General features: G+C 36.6%; 1 protein-coding gene across 1 annotated transcript; it reads right to left on the bottom strand.

Moving 5' to 3' along the window:
* Positions 1-2,998: 2,998 nt before the first annotated feature.
* LOC145157341 (uncharacterized) lies at positions 2,999-3,379 on the bottom strand. Its single transcript, XM_079076397.1, has one exon. The coding sequence runs from the start codon at positions 3,377-3,379 to the stop codon at positions 2,999-3,001; it is 381 nt and encodes a 126-aa protein (XP_078932523.1).
* Between the last annotated feature and the right edge of the window lie 8,209 nt (positions 3,380-11,588).

The following is an 11,588-nucleotide window of genomic DNA, read 5'->3' as shown; positions in this document are numbered from 1 at the left end:
TATGAATCTTGTTTGATATGATTAGAATGAAGTTCCCTTACAAGATTCACACACAACACACACTTGTTCTTTTCTCTACCGTACTCTCTCTACTGTTCATCCTTCACATGCACTCCTCACCCTATATATATATGGACCTAAGGCCAAGCCCAAAATACAAATAATCTAATGCTCGGTCCAAGCTACAATTAATCCTATACTATTTTTGGCCCAAATAATAAAAACAATAAATTCTTAGAAAAGCAAAGTATAAACCATATTTTTGACCCAACAATTACCCATCCCCATTATCTTCCTTACTCTTAAGGATCTACCCTAAGAATTAGCTATTCCTAAGTCACTTATTCCTAAGTATTATCCTAAGGAATAGGCACAAAGTCCATCGTTGCCAGGGTTTATACAACAGGCACTAAGTCCATAGTTACCAGAGTTTATACAACAGGTACTAAGTCTGCATAGTCGCTAGGGTTTAGGCACTAAGTCTGCATAGTCACCGGGGTTTAGGCACCAAGTCTGCATAGTCGTCAGGGTTTATACAACAGGCACTAAGTCCGCATAGTCGCCAGGGTTTAGGCATTAAGTCTGATATTCACCAGGGTTTAGGCACTAAGTCTGCATAGTCACCAGGGTTTAGGCACTAAGTTTGCATAGTCGCCAGGTTTTATCTCATTTATTGACAATATCATTTACTAGAGTCCACTCTCAATACATGTCAATGGGTTTTTAGAGTACACCGGTAAACACATCGTTCACAACACCTACAGGTTGCGAGCCTGCTTGTGTTCCACTGGACTGTCTAGAATAGTCTGTGGTGGTCATCCATACTCTGCTAGATCACGGGGCCAACGCTTGGGTAAAAGGATTCTCTCATTGTTCACCTCTCACCCTTACCTCATGGTCTATTTCATCTCTCATCTCATCATCCAAATCATACTTCATCTACCCATGTTTTACCCAACATATTTTGTAGATATAAAATACATATATAGTTTAAATCATTTAAAACACGTATAAAATCGTTTATCCATCATAGATAGCAAGTATACAGATAAGGTGCACACGTAGCACGTAATTTATATTAAATATTTCATATCTATGTGTAAGATGAAAGTAACTATGCTCTCACCTAATAAGGCGGTGATTCCGGACTCGGACAGCGCTTCGCTTCTTAAAACAATTTTCCTTTGTCAAAACCTAGTATTATTACCATTAGAGTTAAGTCTAATATTTACCGAGACTAATTAATAGTCTTAGTATTATTATTATATAAGCGTTTAAACAATACTTCTCAATTACTATGTACAGACAGGGGCCAGACATGAAACACCGGAGGGCAGGATCATTTTGGCATATAACACTTCTGAATCCAATAACTCAGGTGGCCTTTCAAACCAGATTCCCCGTACCGCGATTAGTAAAAAAAGATATTATAACGACACATATATAACTCATAATAATGGCCCAAATATTTATTATAAGGTCCTAATAACATTACTATATTGAAACATAAGCTATACTTAAGGTAGGGTAAGCGTATCTCACTTACAACGAGTTTTTATCAAAACCGGGTTTCGCTGAAGCAGCGTTTCTGAGCCAAAAAATCTTCTTCTCGGAACCGTCGGGCTCTCCGGGGCTTTCCTCTAGTGCCTTGAGGCTACTAGGGCTTTAGAGGGGTTTTGGGAGGTTTAGAGAGAAGTTAGAGTGAGAGAGAAGTGGGTTTTCGTGTGAAGAATGAAGGCACTCTCCCATGGTATTTATAGGCTGAAATACAGATGAACTCGTCGAGTTGGGTGCCACATGTCACCATTTGGTGGCAAGACTCGGGGAGAAAGCAATGGCTCAGATCGCGCGACGTCACCCCCTTCGCAACAACACACTCCCGACTTCTAAACCCCATAACTCTAGCATACGAGCTCCGTTTTTGACGTTACTTATATCCACGCGTAGGTATTGACAAGATCTACAACTCTCCTTTTGACTCCGTTGGTTAATTCTCAACCGATTTTAAATTTAACAGTATGAGAAGATTATATTGTTAAATGACCGTGTAGGATTCATAACTTCTACATACGGACTCCGTTTTCGTCTGTCTTTTTATTGTTGAGCTTCCATTAATGAGATCTTCAATTTTCATTTAGGTTGAGTTGGCTAGAAATGGATCGATCTAAAATTCGAATTCCGGGCTGTGCACTGCTATGCCAAATCTTAGAAAAATCATAACTTCCTCATACGAAGTCAGATTTGGGCATTCTTTTTATGCACGCTCTCGGTTTTACGTATTATACAAATTTAATTTAGATCTCTAAGGCTAAAAAGCAGTTTATCAAAAATTCACTTTTTACGTCACACAGCATCGTGCCGGTTTTGCCGTAAAACTTCGACGAGTCATAACTTCTTCGTTATAAATCGGATTTCAGCGTTCTTTATATGTATGGAACCCTTGTGACATATATTATAAATTGGTTGAGATTACTCCTTATAAATAATATTCTATCAAAAAGTCATTTTTGACGCTCATTGTCTCTAAATTGACTAGCCCGAATCTGCGGGCGTTACATAAGTACCCTTGATCGGAAGAGAGATGATCAATCTCTGTTTGTGTTTGCTAGGGTATTCAAGCCTCTGCATGTAGAAAAAGTTAGCTTGGGGTGGGCATTAGTTTGGCTAACGCCCCTGCAATGCTTAAGTCAGTAACAATCTTGAGAAAAATTAATCAAATGGAAAAATGAGGGTAAGAAGTAGGTGTGTACCTTGACATTGTCGTAATGAAATATTGTGACTTTGAATTACTTGAAGTACACTTTGAGGTGTATACCATTCCATGATCTTGGCAATAGATTCCTTTCTAAAGTATCCAGCCAATGTACCCCCTTTATTGCTTCTGAATTGATGAGACAAGGTCCTTCCCATTTAGGTGCTAGCTTACCATTCTTAGGATCCTTGGTATTTTGAAACGCCTTTATTAGAACCAAGTCGCGTACTTGGAATCTTCTGACCTTCATATTTCTATGTAGGATTTAGATATCCTTTGCTTATGAGCTGCAATGCGGATCTTGGCGAGATCCCTTATTTCATCAATAGTGTCAAGATCTTGAGCCAGAATCTTGTCGTTATTGTCTTGAGTATGGAGTTGATATCTTGCCGTCGGGATCACTAATTTATTTGGGATCACAGCTTCTGCTCTGAATACTAAGGAGTATGGGGTTTTACCTAGTTCCGTTTTTGTTGTGGTCCTATCTGCCCATAGAATGAAAGGTAGTTCTTCAGCCCATTTCCCTTTCTTTTCATCCAACCAGTTTTTCAGGTTATTGACTATGATCTTATTGTTGGAATCTGTTTGTCCGTTAGCTTTAGGGTGAAATGGGGTGGAAATTATCATTTTGATTTTCCACTTGATGCAAAATTCCCTAGTTCTTTTGCTGATGAATTAGGATCAGCTATCACATATGATGAACGAGACTACTTCTTTACCCCTTACTTGAACAAAAGCCTCGAATTCGATCCATTTCGAGAAGTAGCATGTTATGGATAGCATGAAAACTTTTCCACTTGGTGCCTTGGGTAGTTTTCCGACTATGTCCATTCCCCACTTCACGAATGACCAAGGAGAAATGATGGGGAATAAAGGTTCCGCTGGTTGATGAAGGATATTGTTGTATCATTGGAAAGCATCACACTTCTAAACCTGTAAGAAGGCATCTCTCTTCATGGTTGGCCAATAGTATCTTGTTCTTAATACTCTGGAACATAAGGATCTACCCCTACTATGGTTGCCATAATCCCCTTCTTGTATATATTTCAAAACTTCCATAGCTTCATGACCTTCTAAGCATCTTAGATATGGGCATGTCGTGGAATTTTTATATAACAGTCATTGGATCATTACAAAGCTGAGACCCTCATTCTGAATACTCTAGCCAATAAACCCCGTATACATGCATTGTATTTGTATTTTCTATGGGTTGGGCATTTTGGGAAACTCAATAAACTTGGGCTTACAGTTGTGGATTTCTTGTTTCAAGTACTTCAGATGATCGGGGAAAGGCGAAGGCTTGATCGCACACATCCTATGCAGTTTTTGATTTTCTCTTGTTTTGGATACTCTGATTTTTGGGATATTTGTATTTGACACTTAGGTTTGTCACTTGGGTTTTATGAAAAAAATGATTTTTTTATATGAAAAATGAAAAATTTTATCTTCTTTTTTGGGATGTTAGAAGTTGGTATCAGATCCCTGGTTTGAGAGAATTGGATGAACACTTACGTGATTAAAGATTCAAACTGAGGATCATCAAAATGTTTTCAAAATTTAACTAAGAAAAGACCGACAAGAGGGATGCGATGTGTACGATCAGCCGACTTCAAGATAAGTGATTCCCCAAGATACCCACATTTATTTGTGTATTGCTGATATGATAGAAATGCATGCCAGTATGTAGGCTAAGAGTCTTTCGGAATTGGGTGATAGAATTATCTGATGTATGATGCCTAATATTCTAGGATAATTTCTTGTTATGCTATGTGGAATTGACATTACTACTTAGTTTCATAGTGTATGTGTCATAGTTGTACATAACTAAGATTTTATACGTTGATAATGTTTGATTTTGCCTTATTTTCTGTTCCTTGTATGGTTGTGGGCTTAGGGTAGAACGAGGTATTCGACTATCTATCGAATCTAGTGTTATATATTATTAGCATACATAAGCTTCTATAGGACTAGTGTAGGTTTCATGAGTGAGCTTAGGTTGTAGTAGGTCAGCCTGAGGGTTGATTAGCCACTCCCGAGAGAGTGAGTATATGATGTTGATATATGCATATTTAACTATATAATTTAAATCATATATCTAATAGTTTTAGCTACAATTATGTTTATTTTTGAACAAAAGATGCTTATATTAAAACCCCGGGATGTCTTGTTCGATACAAATGACTTGGTGAATGGAATATTCGTGGCCGCTCAGATGACTTGGCAGATACAAGATTTAAACGCGAACCATGTCGTGGTGTGTGACATCCCCATTTTCACGGCCAAAAAAGACCGATTTGTTTATGCTTTGTTTGAAAATCAGAGTAACATTTTAAATAAAATTGTTGCTGAATTTGTTCCCAAACTAAAATATGATAAAGATTTATCAAAGCATTTCTGAAGAAATGTGTTTCATTATATTAAAACCTCGGGATGTCATGTTCGATACAGATCAAAAGCATAAACAACACATTATAAGCCTTACAACATTTATTCATGTCTACATGCCTATGTTCCACTATCCCTCAACAAGTCATCCAATATGCTCTCATTCCACTACCTGTAATACATAAAACTGAGTGGGTCAGGCTTGGGAGCCTGGTGAGCACATAGGGTTTTCAACCCACAATAAGTAACTTTATTAACTTCATCAAACCAAACGAACCCGATTCCTGGTTCCCGTTATCCTCACTTTACGTCCCTAAAGCATCTAATATAAGGGACCTATCCAAAGGATTTTCATCGGGGGTGACAACATTGCTTCGGGGGTTCCTCAATAATTTATGTCAAATAAGGCAATCATGTGGGGGATGGAGTACTGCTGGCGAGCACTAAGTTCAAATAAACACCTATAGGTTGCGAGCCTGATGTGAGAACCCAAAATGTTTCACCTTGTAAGTCCATCCAATCAATCGAGAGTCAGACTCATTTCTGCTATCTTGTAGCATTGTTTAGGGTCTGTTTGATTGTTCTAAGCCTAGTACATTCAAGTTTTGGGTTTAGGGATGAGTTAACTTAGGTTCTTCATGTTGCACTCGAGCCAAACACTCCACCAAGAGGAGTGTACGGACGCACACATGGGTGTACGGCCGTACACCCAAGGTGGCCGTGAACCCATGCCCATATATAAGCTATTCCTTCATTTATATCACACTTTTCACACTTCCAAGTCAAGAAAGCCAATTCTCTCTTAACTATCATCAATCTTTTCACCTTGATCTTCAAAAATGTAAGTATTCCTTCCATTGATTAGTTGATACATTGCTTTATCTAGTGAAGATCCATGATTTCATCCATGAAACATCATCAAACTCATGAACATCAAGAGTGTACGACCGTACACTCTATCGACGGCCGTATACCCTTGTTAGGTTCATAACCTAAGGCCTTAAACACTTACTAGGTACTTGTTATCACTTAGAACTCTTGAACCCTTGAATCCCAATGAATCAAGACCCAAAATGCATCCATCTTGGAAGTGTTTACGACCGTACACACTTGGTGTGGCCGTACACACCTCAAGACCCTCCAAAATGAGAGTTTTGTTCATCCTCTTGTTGTGCATTTGTCACACTAGTTTCCCTATGGATCAAACACCCCTTTTTGCATGTTTTCCATGAGTGTACGGCCGTACACTCCATGACCGTACACCTCTTGTCCGTACACTCCCTTGTGTGGCCGTAAACCCCTTTTAGTCAATCACATGTGATTGTAACACTTACTTCAAGTGTTTCCTAGTCCCTAAGGGTGTTTCCTTACATGTTAGTTGTTTAAAACACTAATTACATGCCTATATATGCTATAATATGTCATTTAGGAATCGTTTGTGTCTCGGGAATTCATTCGTGGAACTTCTCATCCTTACACGAATCTGCAATTGAATCACCCACATAAGGTGAGTTCATACCCCTATAATCAATCTTTTAAATGTTTTAAATGCTTTAAGGGGGGGGGGGGGAGAATACGAGTTGAACACAATGATAATTGTGTAAATGTTATTTGTGATACCCATTTTAAAGGATTTCTTATGCCTTTATTAATGATCAAATCATTTCAAAAACTATTTTAAGTTTATGTTACTTTATATTTTATAAAACTCCGTTTTTAAAGTACAATCATAACTCAGTAGATAAATGAGTATTTTCAAGTCATTAGCAGTTCAAAGTGAAGATACTAGTAAACTATAATAGGTATAGTTTAGAGGTTCAGTTCATACTATAACTAATACAAGGAGGAACATACTACACAAGAACAGAGAGGCATAGTATACACTAGAATAGGGAGGAACATACTAAAACAAGAACAAGATAACGTTAATGTGAGACTACTTCACGGCCTAGCAATATGTTTGTTAAGTCGCGTTTTGTAACCAGAGTCTCCTGAAGGGAGAGCGTTATTAGTACGGTTACAACCACATCACATTTTCGACCTTAATTAAATTAATTGGTTTTATGGTAGTCAGTACTTCAGTAGTCATTTTAAAATACTACTGTATACTTTCATTTTCCCATTACATTTATATTTTGATATTCTCACATAAAAGGTAATGCACACTATTTTCCAGTAAAGATAGTTATAAACTAGGGAAAACTTACATCCTAAGTTGCACGGAAACGGATACGGAACGGATACAGGAAACGGCAAAACTTAAAAATTCAATACGGATACGGCACAGATACGACAATATAAAAATATGAAAAAACATATATATTAAAAAAATTCCAAAATATGTAAAGTTTAAACTCCAAAATACTAAATGTTTCAAAAGTAACTAATTATCAATAATCAAATCATTTTCAAAATCCGGTTCATCTAGTGAGAGATCTGCAACCTCCAAAAACCCGACATCTTCCATTGAATCAAAAGCATCTCCACCCACATCCCACATCTTTACATCATCTTTCGGAATCCTTTACAAAAGTCGGAGATTATTGTGGATGTAAACCAAGTCTTGAGCATGACTTGTAGTCAACTTGTTCCTTTTAAGCGAGTGAATAAATGCATAAGTACTCCAATTACGCTCAGCACAAGAAGAAGAACTAGGTTGTCCAAGTAATCTAAAAGCCAAAGTTTGGAGAAAAGGAGTCTGAGCACCAAAGTTGACCCACCAATTCTTGGGTTCCATAGTAGCCATCTTTGAAATGCTTGTTAAATCTTCAAAAGGACCACTCTTCATTGAAAACATTGCATACTCATCAAGGACTCTGCCATACTCATCATCATTAGGAAACAACCTTCGAAAACATTTCATCCTTTCTTGTGAAAGTTCTCCATCCCTATGTGGAGCACATCTTGTAGAATCCTCCATTAACCATGCATCACTATAATATGTACAACATCCAAAAATTAAAACATAAATATATAATAGAAATCAAGTGTATAATTTAAAATATTATACCTTGGATGTAAAGAGTGAGCTAAACAATGTAGGGGAGTGTTATTCTTCGTCCATCGAGCCACTAAAATACGATGCACAACGTCATAAAAACAACTTATTTGAGATGTCGGACGTTTTTCTTTCTTGTAGATCTCAATCTTCACTTTCTCAATCATAGAATCCCACATCTCATACACCAAGTGTAAACATGGCTTGTCAGTGTCACAAGCTCTAATCATCTCATATATAGGTCCAGTGAAACTAAGAATATATGATACTTTGTCCCACCAATCATCATTCAAAATATATTCTTTCACAGCGTTTGCTTTTTCAGTGTCATCTAATCTATAAGAAGACCATTCTTCGGTTATGACCATAGCTTGAAGACCCCTTTTGATAAGTTTTAATCTCTTAAGCATCACAATGATGGAGGCAAAGCGAGTGTCAGCAACAGAAAGCAGCCTAAGAGGAGTAAACTTGGTGAAAATCGAGAGTCTCATGTTATGGTTCATGATGAAATTTTTTATTGCAAACGCCTCTTCGTGAACTTCTTTTATCCAGCTACACTGTTCATATGTTAGATCATTTGTTTCCACATTCCTTGGTGAACAAATGTTCTTCAAAGCAAGATTAAGTGTATGAACAACACATGGTGTCCAATAGATGTGAGGAAACTGACTCTCTATAATCTCTCCAGCCGCCTTACAATTTGCTGCATTGTCAGTAATTATTTGCACAACATTTTCATGACCAATTTCATTGATGACTTCTTTCATCAATTCAGCAATAAAAAATCTATCTTTCACTTCCCCAAAACAATTCACTGTCTTTAGAAACAAAGGACCATTACCTGAGGTAGCCATGAAATTGATTAGAGGTTTTCTTGTAGGATCACTCCAACCATCACTCACAATAGTCACACCTTTTTCTTTCCATGTAGACCTAAGTGGCTCTAATAGCTTGTGAACATTATCTTTTTCTTTTTGTAGTAATGTTGTTCTTAGCTTATTATAACCAGGAGGTACATAACCCTCGATTTTGTTGTTAACAGCAAACTAAAAAGCCCTGACATAGTGTGGATTTCTTGCAAGATTAAAAGGTAAACCTCCAATATAAAACATTCTAGCTATTTCTTGATCCAATTGGTCCCTAATTTCAACACCAAAAGCTCTTTCAATAGGTGTTGAAATACCTTTTCTTTTCTTAAATCCAACACCAGCTTCACATGGCAACTGAACTTCTTTCGCTTGTGACTCGGCTTTCTTCTTTTCATACGCATCTTCTAATTGTGTCATGTTAAGTTTATCAGCTGTTGTTGCTTTCTTGCAAATAGAAATCCCACTACCTATATTCAATTAAAACAACATGATTTCAAGAACACACATAATAAATTAATAACATTTACATTCTCAATTAAACAACATGAAAAAAATAAGGTTATCATTGACATTATCAATTCAATTACATTACATGAATCAAAACAAGAAAGTGAATCAAAAGCCACTTATTTCTTTACCATCATTCATGAGTAAATAGTTATATTGAATCACATAAAGTCATGAATCAAAAGTGCAACAAATGTTAAATACATTAATCAAAACAAAAATTGCAGCCTCTTATTTCTTTACAATTGTTAATGAATCAATATTCAATAGTTCAATAATCAATACAATAACATGAATCAAAACCCTCAACAAATACATGAATAAAAAAAAACCCCACAGCCTCTTATTTTATATCTTTACAATTTTTCATGAATCAATATAATAAGTCAATAACATAAATCAAAAATCAAAAATTACATAGATACACAATACACACTACACACACTAATTTGAATAGTAGATTAACTTTTAGACCAATCAAATGTGCTCTAACTCTAGAATATGATCCTTGTCGGGTTTCACTGCAAAGGTTACACTTGAACTTCCAACATCCTCCTGCTCCAGCAAGTTTATCAAGTTTAGTTACAAAGTCCCACAATGGAGGTTGTTCTACTGATGTAGATGATCCTTGTGTTTCTTGTTCTTGAAAAGCCATAATAATCGATATGAAATTTGAATTGGTGAATGGTGAATGTGTGAATGATTTCTGAATTATTTTCTTGTTCTTGTCTTCTTGATCGACGACACAGAGAGGCAAGGGCGCAAGGCAGTAAAAGTCGTTCACCAATCACCAAGGAGTCACCGAGACAGTAGGCAGCAGCGAAGCGATCGTTTTAGACTTTAGAAATTAGGCTTGTAAATTGTAATCGGCTAATTGTAGGGTAATAGCAAGTTAGCATGCGATATAGGACTACAGCCCATTACACATTAGCGCATTAAAAGCCCATGCAAAAAAAAAGGAAACCTGAAGGAAACTTACACGAAACGTTTCTAGAATAGCGGATACTTTGCCGGAAACGTTTCCCGGCGTTTCACCGGCGTTTCCGTTTCCCAACCGTTTCAGATACGGGAACGGCTCCTCTTTGGGCGTTTCCATGCATCATAGCCTACATCATTACAAAAGACAAACAGAATAGTCCGGTCTTAGTACATTCAGCTAGAAGGGGGACTATAATGCTAACTTTATGATTCCTCGGTAGATACATCAGGGATATATATTAATCGGGTCTGGTAGACAATAGAATGTGTGCCTTCCGCTTCATTTCCTGTTCCTTGTTTGGTTGTGGGCTCAGAGCAGATTCAACCAGTCTACTATCTAATCGATCTTAGCTATATATATATATATATATATATATATATATATATATATATATATATATATATATATATATATATATATATATATATTCCGTATACACCAAGTAATCATAAGGAGTACCATGTATGGTTCAGGTCATAGTATACAAATTCAATACACCGTTTTCTAGTACAAAAACATACTTTTCAGATAGAACATTGAGTCAACTAAACTAGAAACTTATCAGTGAAAGGTTTAATCCATTTTACTAAACCAATATAACTTAAAGGACCTTAGGTGGTTAATTCTATAATACCTTAGTTTTTACGTCAGGGTTATATATAATTAATACCCGATAGGTAGTTGGATGTATGCTTTCCGCCTTACTTCCCGTTCCTTGTTTGGTTGTGGGCTTAGGGCAATGTCACACAATTAACTATCCGTTCGATATTAGATTATATATAGCTAGTATAAACTAAGTGATTATAGAAGGAACTATTGTGGTTACCATTTTTACTAAAGGAAATAAGGGTTTTTCTTAAAGAATTTTTTCATCAAATATAAAGGAACTATTACAGTTAACTCTGTGAGTACCAAATGAATACGCTAGGGTTATATACAACGAAGATCTAACAAACAATGGGATGTGTGACTTCCGCCTCATTTCCTGTTCCTTGTTTGGTTGTGGGATTAGGGCAGATCCACACAACCGATTGTTTGTTTACTCTGGATTTTATATAACTTGTATCCATTTAGTACTCATAGAAGGGATTGTAGAGT

Source organism: Lactuca virosa, chromosome 2, assembly GCF_052849685.1.
Source record: "Lactuca virosa cultivar CGN04683 chromosome 2, Lactuca_virosa_CGN04683_v6, whole genome shotgun sequence".
Classification (NCBI taxonomy): domain Eukaryota; kingdom Viridiplantae; phylum Streptophyta; class Magnoliopsida; order Asterales; family Asteraceae; genus Lactuca; species Lactuca virosa.
This window is presented reverse-complemented; position numbering and strand designations above follow the sequence as displayed.